At 56.7% G+C, this 19,849-nt stretch overlaps 1 protein-coding gene across 5 annotated transcripts in view; it reads left to right on the forward strand.

The window, feature by feature from the left end:
• The first annotated feature begins 3,745 nt into the window (after nucleotides 1-3,745).
• The window catches only part of SRRM4 (serine/arginine repetitive matrix 4), a 43,387-nt gene continuing 27,283 nt past the window's right edge, over nucleotides 3,746-19,849 (forward strand). For all 5 annotated transcript variants that reach the window (XM_088065136.1, XM_088065139.1, XM_088065138.1 and 2 more), the window contains exon 1: nucleotides 3,746-3,970. In XM_088065136.1, coding sequence (XP_087921262.1) covers nucleotides 3,840-3,970 — 131 coding nt within the window. In that variant the 5' untranslated portion in view covers nucleotides 3,746-3,839. The remainder of the gene's footprint in view (nucleotides 3,971-19,849) is intronic.

A 19,849-nucleotide genomic window follows, 5' to 3' on the forward strand; every position in this document is an offset into this window, starting at 1 on the left:
TCCACGGCCCAACCAGTTCAGCGTCCATCCACATCTCCCACAGCTTCCAAAGCAGAGCATCACCTCTCCTCCTTCTCCTCCTCCTCCTTTTTCTCCTCTTTTTCCTCCTCCTCATCCTTTTTTTCCTCCTCCTGGCTGTCCAAAGCAGGCAGTGTCTTGCAGGACCCCCCTGCTGCCAGGCAGGGCTGAGGGAATAATTGGTCGGTGCTTCTGGAGTGCCAGGAGCAGAGGGCACTCACATCCTTTGTTTATTGACTCTTGATGATAATGAATACTTCCAGTGTTAATTACTGACTTTCTGCCCTTGCAGTGAACCTGGTTGGCTGGGGAATGGGTGAGTGGTACCACACCAAAGGCACGTGGAGGTGGGAATGGGGTGGATTGAGCAAAACCAGGCTCTGGCTCTTCCCACCAGGTACAACTCAAATAAGAAAAAACAAATAATAAACAACACTCAACACTTATAGAAAAATATTTGTGCAGCTCCAGAGCTCCACGACAAGCCCAGCTTTCTTCTCTCTGCTAGGGGGAACAGATTAAAACTTAATCCTAGCTAAACACATTTTCTCCTTTCCCTCCCTTGGGGTATCTCCTGCACACACACAGTTTCTTCCTGCTGATCCCTGCTTCCCTTGGCTCTGGGCTTGTCCTCCTCAACAGCAGCTCAACACCCACAGAGGGTGTTCACCAGAGCAGGGACCCCTCTCTTTTCTCCAGACCCTCAAAATCAAAGCCTGTGTGTGGGAGGGGATGAGGGCACGGGGCCCTTTAAGTGTGGAAGAGGGAAAAGCAGAAGAAGGCACAGCTGGAATTCCTCTGTCCCTGAGCCAGGTGGGTCCCTCTCTCATTTCCCAGGGGGTTTGGGTGCTGGGGGGAGGTTTTGGAGGTCAGGAGGGTTCTGGATGTTTGATTGTGGGGTTGTAGGGCTGCAGAGCCAGGTGTGACAAGCAGGGCTGGGGGCCAGCAGCCTCAGGGAGAGCCCAGTCTGCGGCTCCCCATGCACAGGGGGGAAGCCCTTTCTGTCATTCAAAAAACCCCAAATAATGCAAGAAGAGCTCTTTAAGGAAGACAGATTTTTATATTTTATCTTTATTTTATGCTATTATATTTTCATTTATTAATATCTTCTGATTAAGAAGAAAAATGCAATTATCCTTTAAATCCCAGTTTCCCTGTTCCCATCCCAGGACTCCCTCGCTGTGCTACAGTTTATTGCAAACATTTGAACCTGGCAGAGCCCCACGTTAGAGCTGGAGCTGTAAATAACCCGGGCTGGCATTTATGGCACTCCCATGGGTGAGTGACTGCGGGCTCTGTGCTGCTGGCAAACATTGGTCCCACAGGGCATCCAGGGATGCCGTGGCCTTGTCCACCCCCACGGGACCAACCCCACAGCCCCCACAAGGACCCCAGCCCCAGTTCAGACAAGTGTTGGCAATGCCACACGGGGTAATAGACACACCAGAAGCACACAGCATCCTTATGGATGCTTATGATCTAGTGCTTTTTCTGGGTATCTTGTAATGATTTCTCAGGCTGTTTATTTATGAGACAATTTATTACTGCGCAGTTATTCTATAGCAGGGAAGTCTATTCCTGGGAGCCTCAGTTAACCGAGCCAATTGCTTAATTGGCTCACTGATGTCTCCACAAGGTACGCCAGGAGAGAGGGCTCTTGTAATGATCGCAGCCTTCCTCCTGCCCACACACCACCCGTGCTGCTAATTTAATAGTGCAAACATTTATTATTCCTTTTATTTGGGACTTAGGGCGATTACAGCCACTCCGGGATCGCTGGTGGAAGGGGGTGAAATGCCCTGGAGTGCCACTGGTTGCAGCTGGGGGTGGTTGGGCTCATCCTGCAAAGCCCAGGGGATGGTGATGCCTTGCAGGGTGTGTGGTTAATGAGGCACCAGCCGAGGGTTGGGGCTGACAGTGCCCGTGGGGCTCCTGCCTGACCCTCACCCCACGTTTGGGGCACTCACCAACAAATCAGAGCGAGATTGGGGTGTGTGTGTGTGTATGCTTAGAGCTGCTCGCTATTTACCGAGTTTAATGCGCTCTGAAGGGGGAACAGGTTCCTAATGAACAGCCTGTGTTCTGTGGAAATGACTGGAAGGGCCAGAGCTTGGATTTGCTTGGGTGGGGAGTCCCTGTCCAGCTGCAGGAGAAGAGCTCTGGGCCAGCGGTGACTGTCCTGGGGCTGCTGTGTGTGCCCTCCCGGCCGCGCTTTCACAGCGCGGCACCTCTACACCTCTCAAGCCTTTTCTCCTGCTCCTCCTGCCCTTTCCTGGCTGTGACTGTCCCTGGAGGATCCCCGCTCTGACATCTGCTGCCCGCGGCATGTGCAGCGTGCCCTGGGCTAGAGCAGAGCCGCAGCTCCGAGCCGGCCTTTCCCAGGCATCGCCCTTGGGCGGTTTCCCGGGGGGAGCAGCCTCCCAGCGAGCATCTCTGCGCTGTGCATGGACGCTGTCCTTCCCTGTCGGCTTTTTCGGCGTTGTCTGGCAGAGCTGACGGTGTTTCTATAAGCCCTGCTGGATCCGTGCCCGCTCTCCCTGCCGCCTCTCCTCCAGCATCCATCTCCAGCCGCCCGCGGCACAAAGCCCGGCCCGCGGGTGCCACCCGTGCTGCGGCTCCGGGAGCGGGGACAGCGCTCCTGACCCCGGCTAGCAGCGGCACCGAGGGGGCAGGGAAGGAGGAGTTGGCAAACAACGCCGCCAGAACGAGCCTTCTGCTAATGTTGTATTTGTCGCAAAGAAGCGATTAAGTTTCCCCATGATTTTCCTTCTTCTCCGGCTCCCACCGCCTATTGTTCCTGGCTCCATTATCCCCCCGCCGCTTACATAAACGTATCATGCGGTTTTCTGAGGCACAATAGAGACAGTCTCATTCATCCAAGGTCACCAGCTTTTACTTGCGCTTCAAAGCGTGTGGTAGAAGAAGCGTTTTCTCCTAAAGACGTTTTTATTGTACTCAGCGCAGAGGCTGAGGGAAATCGCAGCGCTGCGCTTGCACCGCCCCAGCTCTTCTTCCCTACCCACGCGTCCGGTCCTGGCGGGTCAAATCCTGCCCTGCAAGGTGAGGAATTGTTTTCCGTGCTGGCTGGGACCCCGCTGTGGGATTCCCAGCCTGCCACTGCACCGGAGCCAAGGAACTGCATGCTCCATCCTTGCCCCTTCTCAGTTAAATGGGAAGGGAGGCGAAGAGGGGGGAGAAAACAGGGTTGTGTTTCAAATTCTCTGTCCCATATGGCTCTCGGTATGGACGAGTTACAGAGCGGTCTCTATGGCCTCCTGCTGCTTTCTCCCTCAGCTGTGGCTGCAGGCTCTCTTCGCTGGTGTCTGGTTGGGACCGGGCAAACACGAAGGCTACTGGCAGCCCCTGTGGGGGAACGGGGACTCGCTGTGTCCTGGAGGCTCTGTGCCCCCGAGCCAGCAGCGAGCTGGAAGTGGCCTCTGGGCTGGGGAAGGAAGCGATGGGGCTGGCGCACGGACGGTCCCGGGGCTGCGAGGGGGTGGAAGCCCCGCAGGAGCCACCGGGCGAGGGGGAGCGGACACGGCCCGAGCGGGGTCGCGGTTCCCCCGGAGCCGCCCCCTCCCCGGGCTGGGCTCCGCCGCTCCGGGCGCAGCTGCGGCGGGGGCGGTGCCGGGGAGGGGACGGCGGCGGGGCCGGCCCCTCTGCCCGCCCCGCCGGCACAAAACGGGAGGCGGGGGCGGCCGGGGCCGCACTCCCCGCAGCGGGCCGGGCTGCGGGCCGGGCCGAGCGGCGCGGGGGATGTAGCGCTCAGCACCGCGGACAGCGGCGGGGCCGGCCCGGGGCTGCCCGTGGGGCCGGGGGCCATGGCCGGCGTGCAGCAGGGCGAGAAGCAGCTCTTCGAGAAGTTCTGGAGAGGCACCTTCAAAGCCGTGGCCACGCCGCGACCCGAGAGCATCATCGTGGCCAGCATCACCGCCCGCAAGCCGCTGCCCAGGTAAGGGCTACCGGGACAAGGGAGGGGGGCTCTGGGAGGCCCTGCGTCCTTCTCCACCTCTAGTCCTCTTCCCACCTTAAAGAGAGTCCTGAGAGTGTCCCCCCGCCGCCAGCAGCTCGTGGCTGGAGCACCGCGGGCTCCCTCCCCATGCCTGAGGCTGGGGGATGCCGGCTGGCTGAGCCCCCTCCCTGGGCAGGTGCTGTGCTCCAGAGCAGAGCAGGTTTGGGAAACTTTGCCTCGGTGGTGCTTGGAGCCTGGGAGCTGGCTGAGCCCCACGGGGAGAAGGGTGAGGGTCTGTAGAGCTCTAGCTGGGCTCCGGAGAGGGGGCAGTGGTGGTGGGCATCAGCTGGGAAGTGTGAGCAGCTCCATCCCCGCTGTACAGAGCCCTGGAGTGTGTCCCGCCGGTGGCCTTGTCCCGTGTCAGCCCTTCACCTGGGACCTTTGGGAAGGGGAAGCCTGGGGAGGGAAACAGCCCCCTAGGGCTGGACCCTGCCTTGTCACCGAGGAGAGGCTGGTGCCCCCCAGGGACACGCAGTGCTCGGAGCCAGGTCACTGCCGTGGACCGGGATAGCTCTGGGCATGGTGGCCCCCACGTCCCACAGCCAACCAGCCTTGGCTTTGCTCACCCAGTACCTGTCCTGTCCTCTTGCTCCAGGAAAGTCACTGCCCCCATGTTTTGTCAGAGGCTGAGCAACAAAACCTATGAAAAGAGGTGAGGAGGCTGCAGGAACCCCTTGAGCCTCTCTGCCAGGCTGTCTCACAGGCAAAGATCCGTGTGACTTCCTCACAGCCACACACGCTAATTTAGACCAGCTTCATTTTGCTGACGGTCTCAGTATTTGTTAATAATATCCTGTTTGTGCTGCTTTTGTAAAGAAAGGACGCTCTTGCTGCTTCTCCTCTCTCTTTGCTCTGGTTTTCCTCTGCCGGCTTCTGCCCAGCTGGTGTGGGGAACCAGCCAAAGTTCTGTGGAGGTGCTGCTGTAAGGGGACGGAGAGGGCAGAGAGAGGGGCTCACTCTGCAGGAGCCTGGATGTCGGGGGCTCAGCCTGTACCAGGGAGGGGAGAATGAGCCATTTTGGATGCTTCCCGTGCCAGTGGAGGCTGTGAGCCTCAGCAGCAGTGGGGATGGGGGTCCCTTCTGCCCCTGCAGCTGCTGAGCGTGAATTTTTCTAATCTCTCCAATTTCCATTAGTCTGGGTAGGAAAATGGGTAAGGCATGGCTTTGGCCTCCAATGGAGAAGAGCAACTCTTGTTTCCACAGGCAGCGTTTGCAGGGCTTTGTGGTGGAGAGAAGCCACTGTGTTTTTCTCCATCCCTACATCGTGTACGGTCGGCACCTGAAGGGCTGAGGGCTGCCTTACACACACGCTTCTGCCTGAAGGTGCCTGAGTGAGCCGTGCTGCTTAAGTATCTTGCAGTTGGAGGTGTAATAAGACAACAAATCCGGGTTTTGGGGAAATACAGCCAGCCTGGGTGCCAGGAATGATGCCTGGCTCTATCTAGCCAGCAGTTTGGATTGCGCAGACATCCTGGTGGGGCTGAGCACCGCAGCTCGGGTTGTTTGCAGATCCATTAAAAAGTTCCCAAATGCGTGCACCTCTCCGCGCTGTTGGTAGTGACAGCTCTGGTGGGAGTGAAACAATCCAGGAGCTCCCGGCACACAGCGAAACGGCCCCGCCAGTTCGGCTTTGCTGCGGTTTGCACCTCGGCACAGCAGATCCAGGTGCCCACGCCGGGCTGTGCTCCGGCCGTGCCGCTGCCGGGTCAGCGGAGCCTGGCTCCTTCTGTCCCTGCGGTGTGACCGCCGGCCGGGCCCGGGGATGTTCCCTGCGGTGTGACCGCCGGCCGGGCCCGGGGATGTTCCCTGCGGTGTGACCGCCGGCCGGGCCCGGGGATGTTCCCTGCGGTGTGACCGCCGGCCGGGCCCGGGGATGTTCCCTGCGGTGTGACCGCCGGCCGGGCCCGGGGATGTTCCCTGCGGTGTGACCGGCTGCACAGAGCGGGGCCAGCCCGGCGAGCATCACCCCGGGGTCGGCGGGGCTCACCCTGTCCCAGGCACGGAGGGGCTCTGCCAAAGGCTGCGGGGACAGAGGTGCTGCTGTTCCCAGCTCTTCGCATCGGTGCTGCCGGCTCGGCTCGCATCCCGCAGGGCTCTGCCAGGAGCCCGAGGCTGCCGTCTGGGCAGGATCACACCTCGGAGATGCCAGATCTCACAGCCTCAGGGGCTTTTCAGCGGGTCCCCACTGGGCTGCACAGGGATGTCCCCAAGCTGGCACTTGGCTCGTAGTCCAGCAATAGCCAGAGCCAGGCTCCCGCTCCCCATCCGTGGAGAGAACAGAACCAAGGCTCGCAGCAGCTCTTCTCGTACTGGTTTCCGTGCCTGGCTCCACTCTGGGTTTGTGTTTCCGGAAGGTTTCGCTGCGCCACTGTTTGGATCAGCCTCTCTTCCCGACGATACCCCCGGCTAATTTAAGAGCAAATGACTGTGGTGCCAGAGAGGAGATGGGGAGACCAGTTAGCCAAATTAAATATTAAGATGACCATCTGGATTCCTGTTTTCTCCCTTGACAGCTGGTCCCCTGCAAACACCCTGCCCTGGATCCGGCCCCATGCTTCCCACAGCAGCGGAGATGCTGCCATGGTTTCTAGGCCAGTGCTGCCCACCTCCCCAGCAGTTTTCCTGGCTGAGCCTGTGCCCTTGTGGAGAGTCAAGGGGCTCAGGCATGGGGGGTCCTGCCAGGGACTGTGTCTGTAGCTCAAAGCCATCTCTGCAGGGTGCCCTGAGAATGGCTCAGGGCTCAGTCCTGCATCCTTGTGGGGCAGCGATGGGGTTCCCTGGACAGAAAGTGATCTGTTTTCCCCTTGCCCCATCCCTCACTACTACCTTCCTGCTGCTTCTGCAGGTAAAGCCTCTTCCAGCTAAATTCTCATCAAGCTGTCTTGGAGGTTTGGAGGGTTAAAGCTCTGCTAAACCCACGGTTCATCTGGAACAAAAGACTACATTAATACCTTCCCTCCTGCTCCTGCTGGGGCTGGGGAGGCATGAAATCCAGCCCCCCGGACAGCTTTGTGCTCAGAGCAGAGCTCTTCCAAAGTAAATGGATTATTGACCAGTTTGCACTGTGAAAGGCAAAACCGAGGTGATGGGGAAAGGGGCTTTTCCAATTAACCTTTTCCCACACAGGGCCTGGCAGGGCTTTGCTGTGCAGCTGAGGGTGAGGGACTGGGTGGTGAGGGGAGGCTGGGAAAGGCTGGGGCTGACCCAGAGCTTGCCTTTGCAGGGGAATTGTTCCAGCATATGTAAAATCCCAGTGTGGGATTTGAGGGGGTTTTGCACCCAGTGTGCTGGGGAGGGATGGGGTCAGGGACAGGGAGCACCTACCCTGCCCTGAGCCCCTCTGCCAAACCAGGGTGCCCTCAGGCTCTCTCACTGGACCATGAGGATGGGGTTTTGGCTCTGGTGAACTGAAACTGCTTTTAAAATCAGCTGTGCTAAGGAGTCACCAGCCTCTGCCCAGCTTTTGGGGATGGGTATGAGCACCACGCTCTGGCCCCCAGCCCCAGAGCAGGATCTGCTCTCCTGCCTCTGGGCTGGGCTTTTGTCTGCATCTCTTCCCTGGCCGTGACCTCAGCCACAGCGCAGGGCTGGGAGCCCGGTCCCACTCGGAACCCTGATTCCTCCCAGCAGAAGAATTTTGTCAGCACCAGTGCTGGGACCTGTGGATATCCCGGCGGGAGAAGCTCCAGGATATCCCCGGGAACTGGAGCTGGTGGGAGTCTGGGGCCTCGCAGGATGATTCTGGCGGTGGTTTAGTTCTCTGCTGCCGCACTGCTGTTGGCACGAGCTGCTCTGTCCCCAGAAACTCGGCCAGAATCCACTTTTGGGCACTCTGGGGCTGGGGCCTGTGGGTGCTGGTGTCAGCTCCCGGGGCAGCCGGTGATGCCGAGTGAGCACTGGGGGAAAGGAGGCTCCTGCATCCCTCCCTGCCAGATGGTCTAAGTGGGTCACATCAGGGCAGCGCTGGGGATTTGTGCTTTAACCCTTAATCCCCCGGGATGCACCGTGCGCGGAGGGGGAGGGATGTGCTGCTGAAGTGGGATTAAGCCATAGTTTGCCTCTGCGGTGATCTTGGAGAGGAGTCTGGGTGCTGCTGCAGACGTGCTGGGACAAGGGTGACGCGTCCTCCCCGCTGCACTGGGACAAGGCAGGAGCAGCCATGGCGCTGCCTTTGGAGTCTCGGAGAGCAGAAAGCAGCTGCGGTTCTCCCGTGGCCTTTGCCGTGACTTTGGGCCATCCCAACCTCTGGCTTCCCCAGACACCCTTTGGTGGCCGCGAGTCCCCGGCGGGCTGGCAGCCCCTCGGCGGGGCGGTGGGGTGTGCTGCCGGGGAGGAAGCCCCGCTGGCAGCCCTGCAGTGCGGATAGCCCCCCACTCCCGGTAATCCTCCCCCTTGTTGGCCGGGCATCTGTTCCTCGGGAAGAGGCGGCGGGGAGCGCCAGCCGCCTGGCTGCCATCTGCTGCCTCCATCCCTGCGAGCCCAAGTGCTAATGAGCCCGTGGCCCCGGCCCAAGACGGGGGGAGAGGGGCTTGAAAAGAAAAGCGAGGAGGGAGAAGAAAAGCCCCTTCCTCGGAGGGGCTGTCAATAGCGAGGCTTTTGTCTGCCCCTGCCCTCCGGCTCCAGCTGGACGGCGCTGGGAGCAGGGAGAGCTAATTAGGCAGCTCGGGAACTGCCGGGAGGCTGGGGGCAGCTGAGTGAGGGGAAGAGCTGGGAATGCCCGCAGGACCTGCTCCCTGCTGCTCGCAGAGCCTTCATCATCCTCATCCTCCTCCTTTCCGCCGGCCCTGTCCATCTGCCTCTCCTCCGGACTGGTGCTGGGCACCGTGACCCTGCTGGGAAACGCTGGGATTTTGGGGACGGAGCATTTCTGACCTGTCAAAGTCCCCTTGAGAGCTTTGCTGAGCTGTGCCTGGGGCCCAAACCATGGGTGCAGCTCCCACGCTCGCCACCGAGAGCACGGGCACAGCCTGGCCTGGCTGCTGAGAGTGAAGGGTCACAGCAGCTGCTGAGGAAATGTGGGATGAGGGTCTCCCTAAATCCGGGATTTGCTGCTGCCCCAGCCCTGGCCAAGGGGGAGCCTGAGGTGTCCAGCTCTGCCGGGGGAAGCACCGTATCCCATCTCTTCGGATGAGGGATGAAATCAGGTGGAAGGAAGCAAAAGGGAGGACAATTCCACTGGCTGGCTGGAGGATGGTTTTGTAGAAATATTTGATTTCACCCTTGAACAAACCCACTGAAAACACTGCCCTGGCTGCCAGGGCACCATGCCTGCAGATGCTGAGGGTGCTGAGTTTGTGAGGGTAGCACTGGTGGGCTCTGGCACCTCGGGGGGCTGTGCTGACCGTGGGATCCCCTCCCTGGCTCAGCAGCATCCCAGCACTTGTGTGAGGCTGTCTCATGGAGTGTGGAGAACCAGGCCAGGGCAAAATACAACAGTTTAGGGTCGTGCAGGGCTGGGGTTCATCCTTGCCTGGCTCAGGTAGCAGCACCAGCTCCAGCCAGTCCCCATCCCTGCTTTTATCCCATCGCTGGAGAGGCAGGAGAGCAGGACACTTGAACCTCACACACGTGTTCACACCCCTCCCGCAAAGTCCTGCTAATGAATATTTAGGGCTGTGAGGCCCTAAATAATAAATAGCAGTGATGACCTTGATGACAGGGATTGGTAAGGAGCTTCTGCCCAGCACCCGGTCCTGTGGCTGCTCGTGTCTCCTTGCTGTCACCATCCTGCCCTCATTGTCTGGGACAGCCTGTCCTGCAGCTTGACCCCAGAAAGGGCCTCTGCAGATCCCACTCTCACTGTGTACAGGGGTCCTCTCCCTCTCCAGGCTCCCTGGGCTTGGGAGATTTCCCTGGCCTTCTTTGCTTAGTTCCATTCCTTCCTACCCCTTCCAACATCTCCATGGCTGGTGGCTGTGCCCTTCTGTACCTCCATTTCTCTATAAGCTGGACTTACCAAGTGCAATCCCTGCATCAGTGAAATGAAATCATTTCATGCATGACCACCCTTTCCTTTTCTATCCTTTTTTTTTTTTTTTTTCCCATTTTCTCCCTGTGGGTATTGAAACCTCTTCATCATTGCAAAGCCTGACCCAGGCCAGAAAATCCCACCAGTGTTTCAGCTGCAGAGGGTGCCAGGGCTTCTCCTGCACTGGCATGACCCCCCAGGGGCTCTTTGCTGTTCTTAGACTGGGTTTGCTGTGACCCACAGATCTTCCCTGTGACCCACACACAGCTCCCACCCCCTTGGGTCCTGCTCTGGCCCCAAATCCCTGGCAGTGCCATCAGCTGGAAAACAGGGCTGGGTTTGATGCCTGGATTGGAGCCCTTTGCAGGGAGAAAGGCCAAATCCCGGGAGCCAGCTTGTGTTTGCAGCCTTGCTTGATGATTTCATAGGTGTCTGCAAAGGCACAGAGGTTGTGGTGCCCGAAGTCTGGTGGGAGTGGTGGGTCCCAGCAGCAGCACAGCATCCGGAGCAGGGCGTGGATCTGGCACGAGCAGGCTGGACCATCACCCCCGGCAGGGTGCCAGGCACAGCGCCCACATCTGTGCCACCATCTCCTGGCAAAGGCCACACTTTGAGACCCTCTGCGGGACACTGGGTGCTGCAAAACTGGCTCCTCCATCAGCCACTCGAGCTGAAAGCGCTGACAAACACGGGGAGTTTAAAAATAGCCGTTTCTTTCGCACGCGGCGGGAACGCTTTCCCTGCCAGCGCAGCAGGGACTGCAGGAAGGGCTTACAAAAAATAATGCAAGTGGCTAAAAAAAAAAACTCTGTTAAAAACTGTACTGATGTTTGAGGTGGGCTGAAATGAGCCCCTGGTCTGGAGGCAGCAAGGCATCACCGATGACCCGTTTAACTCGCCATGGTTAATTTATGTCTCATCGTTAATGGAAGAAGAAGCAGCTGCTGAGCCGGGGGCATCTCCTCGTTCACCCCCGAGTGGGCGCCTGGGTGGGCAGAGGGGACACTGTGGGCAGGGTCCTGCTGTCTGTGGGGCTGCTCTTCTCTCTCCTCCCTGGGGCAGGGGAGGCTGTGACTTGCTGGTATGGTCTGTGAGAGCTTCTGCTGCTGGGTTCCAGGGCTTGGGGTCAGGTGCCCGTCTCGCAGCCCCCAGGGGGGATGAAATGCTCTGAGACCCACGGGCAATGGTGAGAAAATGGGTTTTCACCACCACTAACGTCAAATTCCAGCAGCTCATCATCCCGCAGGAACTTGATGGCACTTTGGCAATGGGCTGGTTGTATTGAATTTATCTCTGCCCACGTGTGGTGGAGGGTGACTGGAACAGAGTGGGGCAGGAGGCTGGGATTTGAGCTACATTACTGTCAGGATGAAGAATTAGCTACTGCCCAACAAGAGAAATATTTTTGCATTAAGAGAGATTTCACAGTTAAAGAGCTCCTGCTGCATTAATCTGTGGGTCAGCTGGAGCTGCTGTACAATCCCCTGCCCACCAAAGCCGTGCAAGTGTAACACCAATCTGTAAGAGCATGTAAATATGACAGAACTTATTCTCCACAGCTCCATCAGCTGCAGCCAGCGGAGCAGCCCTGCTCTGCCAGGGCATGGACGTGGCTGTGGCCCAGAGGGTGCTGTTTGGGATTTGGGCAGATCTACCCCTGAGGCTGGAGCTTTGGTTCAGAGAACTTACTGCCTATAAAGCATTTGCCCTCTTCAAATCTCCCTGCTCCGATTGGAGCCTGGTCAGAAATGTTGTGATGGGGACAAGCAAGACAACTGGCTTCAGCTGTTCTTTGAAGGGATGGGGCTTTTATCCTCCAGAAAATTACAAGACTGGCAACTTACAGAAAATAAAGCCCCAAAGAAACAAAACTTGTTGTGTGTCACCTGCCCTTCCCTGTGTGTGGGACGGCCCCCGTGGTTATCCCTCCCCGCCCACCCCATCCCTGCCTCTGTGTGCCCATCAGCCTCTCCTTGGCCGGGTTACAGGGTGAGGTGCAGGGTCAATGGAGAGGAGGGACAGGAGGATAATGCCACGGAGACGAGGTGCAGGGGGTCTGGGTGGGCACCACCAGTGGAGGAGGAACAAAGGGAGCTGTGGTGTAACCCCTGAAACCTGCTGGGGAGCGGTGGAACCCACGGGCTGCCGGCCTGGCTGTGCCCTGTGTCTCCTAATCGAGGATGAGCTTGGTCTCCTGGTGACCTCCTCTGGCCTCTGGGAGCCCCTGTGTGGGGCTGAGCCCTGCAGGGCACAGGATATGTTGGCTGCATCTCCCCTCGGATCCCTGGACATCCCCAAATGCAGTGATTCAGTTCTGGCTGGTGGCTGAAGAAGTTGTTGGCATGATTTTGGACCAGTCCTTGTGCTCTCCCAAACACTTCCCACGTGTGGGACAGGAGCCAGTTCTTCATATCTTTTGGAGGGGTTTTGGATGTTCTGGTGAGTCCAGGCTGCCAGGGCCCTGTCTCTATCCCTGCCCTCACTGGACAGTGAGGACAGCGAGTCTGGAGCATCCCTGCACCTGCAGGGGCAGAGCCAAAGGCACAACAATGGAAGGTTTAGCTCCTGCTGTGTGCTGCAGGAGCTCACCTCAGGAGTTTACCACAAGTGCTTTTTTCCACCCACAGCCCCAGTTTCCCCATCCCCCCAAGAGGGCTCAGATGCTCAAGGGCTCTGGGCATGGGAGCTGTGCCACAGGAACGGGTGGGTTAATTTTGCAGTGAAGGCTTGTGGTCCCAAGTGCTGGCTGCCGGCTCTCTGGGCTGTGAATGCCACCCAGGGCATATCCATCCCTGATTAATGGAAACTGAAAAGCAGGATCCTAAGGACCCGTGGCTCCCCTGCCCTCTCCCCACCAGTGCTGCCACAGCCAGCCCTCAGCCTGCGTTGCTGCCAGGTTTGTCCTGCACGGAGCAGAGGACAGCGGGTCTCACCTCGCCTTCCCGTGGTGGAAAAGCAGGCAGTGGAGCCCATGGACACAGCCTGTGGCCAGCCTGCAGAGCTGGCACTGGGGCTCAGCCAGTGCCCTGCTCCCCCCGCTCATCCTCCCCACCATGTTGGTATTGATTTGACCTGAACTCCCTTTAATGTGCTGTGATTTCTTTCAATTAGGCTTTGAGCGAGGTCTCTGCGACGTTCAATAGAACTGGACCAGTTCCTGGACTAGCACAGCCCAGAGGGAGATGCTTGCAGATGCTCCCCCATCCCTGACAAGAGCATCCCTCGGTGCCCTATTTTCCCCATGTCCCATGAGGATAATCCCACTGCTTAAAGGTTGCTCCTTGTCCCCTCTGCATTTTCTAGCCCTTTGCATCCACTGGACTGGTGGCTTTGCCAGAGGGCAGATTCAGGGTGTTTCCTGCTGTGTGCAGGAGCACACAAACAGGAACTGAACCAGTCCTGAGCACTCCTCATCTTCATATGCCCAGGAAAGCTTTTCCCTTTCTCCTTGGTGGCTGCCATCTCCTCAGGGCTGCACTCAGCCAAGTCAGGGCTTGGTGTCACGTTGTTTGCAGCAAACTGATGGGCAGGGTGCTTGTTTCCAGAGATTGTGTGGAGCAGAAATCCCTGCCCTTCATCTCCAGCTGCAATTACTGAAGCCAAGTTGATGCAGTTGATGGTAATAGGATGGTAACACTGTCTGAATTTGTATTTAATGCTGATTCCAAGGGTCTATAATCTTCATCAGCACCACATGACTTTTTATAGAACAGAAAAATGTGAGAGCGGTTAATGAGCTGTAATTCTGGAGAGCTTCTGCCTTGATTGGGACTAATTATTTTCTTTATAAAAATAATTAACCATCCACACAACCTATAGAGTGAAAGGCATGTGGCATTAATTAAACCATGCAGTATTTTCACTGCACCTTTATCTCCCGTTTCCCAGCACATCCCAAATAGACAGCAGAAAGCCAGGCTGGGCACAAGCTGGCATCATGTGAGGGCTTGTGCTGGGCACAAAGGGCAGGCCCTGGGTGAGGGGGATGCCCCCAGATCCCAAATCCACAGCCTCTTGGCCCTGCATGTACTGTAACACCTCTCATGTAGGTAGGAAGGGCTGGTTTGGGGGGTAAGGTGGTGGTGCTCACACATGGGCTGGCTGTGAGGGTACCGAGGGGACACTGGGGGTGTCATCAGAGCAGCCAGGGGCACCCTGGCAGGGCACAGGGCTCTGTGCTGTGTGCTGTCATTTGCTGTGGGGCATCAGGATATCCCAGAATGGAGGTGATCACTTTGTAGAGGCCAAACCTTTGTTCTCCAGCACTCTGGGATCCCAGGATGAGTCCTGGGTGAATGTGCCCCAGCACCGGGGCTGTGCGTGCTTAGACACACACTTACATAATACATAATTGTTAACAAAACTAATTCCTCTATTCTCCTGGAGGTATTCTGAGAACTAATGAATATATTTGCATAATCTTCATTTTGTTTATGAATAATTCTGGATTATTCAAATGTGAATAACACCAGGGCTTTGCCACTCTAGATTGCCTTTCAGCTGAGGATAGCAAAGCATTTTACAAATATTAGTTCAGCCTCACAAATCCCAGCAAGCAATAAAATTATTATTACACCCAATTAAAGATGGATGGGATGGAAGCTGAAATGATTCTCTGAATCCCCTCCTGGCAGGGTCTGCCACAGGGACTCACCTGCCTCTTCCAAATCTTTCCCCTATGAAGCAGCAAGCCAAAAAATATCCACCCTTTTCTTTTTTGGGATGATTTAAAACAATGTCCAGTGTTACAGAGGATGTGGATGGGTGGGGACAAGACATGAGAGCAGACAGGAGGTTTCTTTCTGGCTCTGACTCCCACACAGCACTGAGCACTCCACAGCCCTCTGTGTGGCAGGGATGGCACAGCTATACCAGCCTTTTCCTCCTTGGAGCACAGTGGGAGGAGAAAAGGCCTTGTCTTTCCTTCCAGAAACTCTCCTTTACTCAAAGCTTCCTCACCAGTCCTCCCTGAGCAGGCAGCCTGACCACTGAGGCTCCCCACAGGAGCAGGGGGTGTTACAGGTTAATTCCTTCCCATGGGAGCTAATTTCTGCCCACACTTCCCTGTGTGGGGACATCTGCTCCTCACGGTGTCACAGAGCCCTCCCAGCCCCAGCTGGCCCTGGCAGTGCAGCCCTGTGCATCACAGGGGGCTGGATGTTCAGGAGACAAGTCCCAAAGAGAAGGATGTGCAGGGAACCCCTCCTCACCAGACCCTGCCCAGGTGATGCCCTGCCTGGGGACAGTCATTTGGCACCCAAGTTGGGGACATCCATTTGGCTGCACCCCCCTGTCCTGGGGTGGGGGTTGAGCATTTTTTAATATTGGAGTCATTTCAAGCTGAGCCCTTGGGATTGCGTTCTGTAGCCAGAGGCTACTGAGCACCAAACCTGTGTTCTGGCACATGGAGCAGCTCAGGGGCTGGTTTGTGACCATCATCTGGTGATCTGCGTGGCCCTGTCCCCAGGATGGATGGATGGATGGATGGGGCAGCAGGAAGACTCAACCAGAGGCATTTCCAGGGCAGCTCTGCAGACAGGTGGCAGCTGCATGAACAGGTTATGGTTTTGGAGTTACCTGAGCATTGGGACCTCCAGTGTGTTCTCCCCTTTTCCAGTGACAATTCAAAGGAAGAAAATGAAGGGAGAGGAATAAAAACTTTATGTGAGTGGCAAAGAAAGTATTGCTGCTCCAAGTGGATCTTCTCCAGCTGCCTTCTCCTCACTGCTTCCAAAGTGCCTAATTACTAATTCATTTTTAAAGTGATCTCTCAGTGCTCCCAGGAGATCTGGGTAACTGTGTGCTTACAAGTCCCTGTTTGATTAAAATTTAACGAGTTGTTATTGGCAAATACACCATTTCACTGCTGTTTGCCATGCCAGATAGCACAGGGTTTGGACAATGGGGGGAATGGGCACATCTGATGGTCCTGGGAGCTGAGGCTGGCACTGTGCAGCCCCTGGGGTGTGAAGGTGCTCTCCAGCCTGGCCATATTGCAGGTAGTGCCAAAGCACTTCTTTTCTAGGAAGTTCATCCATGAGTTCATTTTGTTTTTTGGTTAAACCCTTCCTAAAGCATTAAGCATCATCCACTGGTGCTCCTCAGCTTCTGGCTCCCCGTGCTGTGTTGGGAAGTGCCCAACCACAGCCACTGGGCTCCGTCCCAGCCCCTTGGTCCTGACCTTTCCCAGCTTGGTTTTGCCCTGTGCTGCTTGTGGGCAAGTATTTAATGGGAAACGTGAGCTCAGATCCAGACTTTCCCTAATCACAAGCTCTGCAAGGGCTGTTTCAGGCTGTCCCCACGCCTGGCTGTCAGCTCACCCCCTTTGTGGCTGCTCCAGGCTGCCCAGGGGCGATGGCAAGAGAAGGATCTGGGAGTTCTGTTCGAGGCCAGTGGCTGTGGGGCTGTGGTGGGGTTTAGCATAAGCTGTCAGCCTCAGGGTCACCCAGGAGCCCGGAGTCCCCCAAAACACGGATCAGGGATGTGCCAGATTGCTGTGCCATGGGGCGGCACGGCCACATCAGCACATCCGTCTGCGTTTGCAGGCACCTGAAACAGCCAAAGCTCCTCTCATCATATTTCCTGATGTAGGAGGAAACTGGCTCCTGTACAGACATGGGAGCCCGCAGGGTGTTTGTCTAAGGAGGAGGATTTGAGGACAGGAAAGGCTCAGGATTGTCCCCCTGGGAGCCAGCCTGGCCCGGCAGTGTGCAGGTGCTGACGGGCAGGAAGCTCCGCAGGGACCTCCGAGCCCGCAGCGTGGGAGGCACAAGATGCCGTAGAAACCCTTCGAGATGGGGCAGCAGTCCAGGTTTTCTTTAGAAACAATGCGATCGTGTGCCATATTCCTCAGGATCCTCGCTGTTGTCGCTGGCGGGCAGTCAGCAGAGCCATCCCGGGTCGCTGGCAGCGAGGGAAAGGGACACCGAGCCCTGCCAGGTGCTCAGGAAGGAAGGGGGACAGGGGATGGGGCTCCTGGTGCTCCCGGGGAGGACGTGGGGAGTCGTGGGGAGCTGGGCGAGGCTGTGCTCACCCTCGTGCCTGACCCTGCCTAAGAAGGGGATTCACGGAGGCATCGCTTTCCCCCGTGGAGTTTTCCCTGTGCGGGGATTGTCCATCCCGTGCCGCGCCGCTGCCAGCTGGTGCCCGGGACAGAGCCCTCCCCGTGGGCTGCCACCTCACCGCATCCCCCGGAGCATCTGGCACTGATCCTGCAACGCCACCGGGGCCTCTTCCAGCAGGGAAGCTCCTCTGTTCTGACCCAACCACGCGTAATAAATCAACTGCTGGAAAAGAAAGAGCCAAGCTGCTTTTTTGGCCCGGGATGTGCTGAGAGCGGTCGTTAAACCTTTCTGGAGCGCAAGAAGGAAAAGGAGCCGCATCCCGGCTTGTGCCAGGACACAGGGTTCCTGGGAGAGGGAGGGGGAGGAGAGTCACGACTGGCAAAAATGTTATGAAAAATGTATAGTACAGAATTGTATTTCTCTTCTGCATTTGAACTGCCTCAAGAAACCCACGTGCCTTTCTGCAGCTGGTGCCTCTGCTGATGCACAGAAAAAAATAGCAGGGAGAAGATTAAAATTGAACTGGCTTGGAGTCTGTGTAATCAAGGAAAATATCTCGGTGATTTGCTATTATAATTTTCAATAACAAACTGCAGGGCTCCTGCTGCACTAATAATAACAGGTTGAATGAGGTGGGCAAAGAACCTGCCATGGGTGTTTGTGTGTGTATGTGTGTGCTTGTGGGAAGCACTCACAATATTCCCCATCTTCTAATTTTGAAGAGGTATTTTTAGTGTGTATTTCAAAGAGCTTTACATAAACACATCTGCTGGAGTTTTTGCTGGGAAATGTCTTTACAACACTCTTTTCTGTGCCCTCCTTCTCGGGGGACAAGGGAATAGTCTGACCATTTTCAATCAGATAAGCAAAGCCAGAGAGCAAGAGAGAAAGTCACAGGCTCATTTTGCCAGTGCTAAAAGGCTTCTCAGCCCAAAGGATGGATTTTAGAAACACTTTGGGCAGCTCAAATCACCCTCACTAGTGCCCAGGGCAGAAGCACACGTGATGTGGCCGTGGCAGAGAGTGCAGAAATGTGGGAGAGCAGGGATCCTGACCCTCCACTGCCCTCTCCTGCACGTCCAAAACCTCCAGGTGAGGAAAGGAGAAGAAAGATGGGATATTCCGTCACCTGTCCGTGCAGTTTTTGCGTGTCACTCAGGAAAAGTGGCAAAGAGAACATCCCTGGTGCAAGCAGCTGCAGGCACAGGAGTTTCTCCAGCCTCCCCTCAGGATGCCTGTGTTCTGGTGTTCCCAGTTCCAGGCAAGGTATCCATCCTTCATCATTTAATGCCAGTGAAACATTCACAGCTTTTAGGCTCATTGGAGATGTTTTAACCTTTATTGTTTAGGGGGTTTTGGTTGGCTGGAGCTGCTTCTGCCTTTTCACTAGGGGTGTAGAGATGATGGGAACATGAAGCCAGCCAGGGCTGAAGCAGGGAATATAGTAAAGTTTCTGTATTGGCTATCCTAAATCCTCTGACCTTGGAAGTGCTGCCAGTGCAGGTCTGCCAAGTGTACTCAGTGCCCAGTGCCTCTGAAGTGCTTGTGCATCCAGCACCCAACCCAGCTGTATGTGCAAAGGAAAATAAAGAATAAAATAACCCTGAAACTGCTTGGTTAGCACGATCCAGACCCAGTTTGCTTACACTGCTGCTTGCAGGGCAGTTGGGAGGGGCACAGAGGCTGCACAAGGCCACTGACGGCTGGAACTGCTGGGGTCCATCCTGTGGAGGAAAAGGACAACGCAGCTGAGCCAGGAGATTGTCTGGTGCCACGGTGAAGCAGCTGAAAGGTCACTAGGGAGACAATTTTCCTGCTTTTGTCTCCTCTTGAGATGAGTTACTGGGAGGAAAAGGCTGATTGATGGAAGGCTTGTGGCAGGAGACTGCTGTGGGGCCAGGGCAGCTGGGCTGGGACATGGGAGCCTGTGGGCAGGGGAGGGCTGTGCCTGGCAGCCCCGGGATGGCAGCACCCAGGGAATGTCAAATGCACAGCAAACCCACCCTGACTGCTGTCACTGCGGGCCCTGGGGGGACGGGTGTCACTGGGCCCAGCTCCCCAAGCAGTGTGCGTCACCAAGTGCCACATTTCATGGCCTGATGAGATGGCATTTGGCCATGGCATGCAGCTCAGGATGGAGGGATGGGCATGGTTTGGGAGTTTGCTCCCTGAGGCAGCCAACACTGTGTGTCTTTGTCCTGTCCTCTGTGGACAGCGCCAGGATCTGTCTGGGCAAGGGCAGTGCTTTAACTGGTCTGCATGGAATCCCCACAAACTGGGGGTGACATCCCTTCGCCAGGCAAGGAAGGCAGAGTGGGTTGGCCTCAGGGACTTTGCAGGGCACTGCCAGCTGCAAAGAGCCACCTATCCCTTCTCCTCCATGTGGCCATAGTGCTTTGTGGTGGTTTCATCCACCTTCAAATAAGGAATATTTGGGTTCCTTCCCACCAGTGACCTTCCCAGCACCATTTGTATTTGGGTAGGCAATAGATCATTTCCCTCTGCTGTCAGCACATTCTGTTAGAGAGGGAGTACTTGTAAGAGCCCACATCTGACACCACAGTGTGGAGGTGAGCAAGCTGGGCTGTGAGAGGCTTGTGCTGGTGGAGAGCCCTGTGTGCCTGCTGCTGCTTTTCCAGCCACTGCAGCACTGGAAAAAATTTGCCCTGAGCCCAAAAAACCCCTCCTGGACCAGAGACCGCTGGGATGGGAAGGGACAGGATGAGCCAGCTGTGGTGGGTGGTTACACAGAGCATGTTCTGCCCTAAGTGGGTGGCAGGCAGCCCA

Source organism: Pseudopodoces humilis, chromosome 20 (assembly GCF_049639895.1).
Source record: "Pseudopodoces humilis isolate 2021_Gansu_Grassland_sample_001 chromosome 20, ASM4963989v1, whole genome shotgun sequence".
Taxonomy (NCBI): domain Eukaryota; kingdom Metazoa; phylum Chordata; class Aves; order Passeriformes; family Paridae; genus Pseudopodoces; species Pseudopodoces humilis.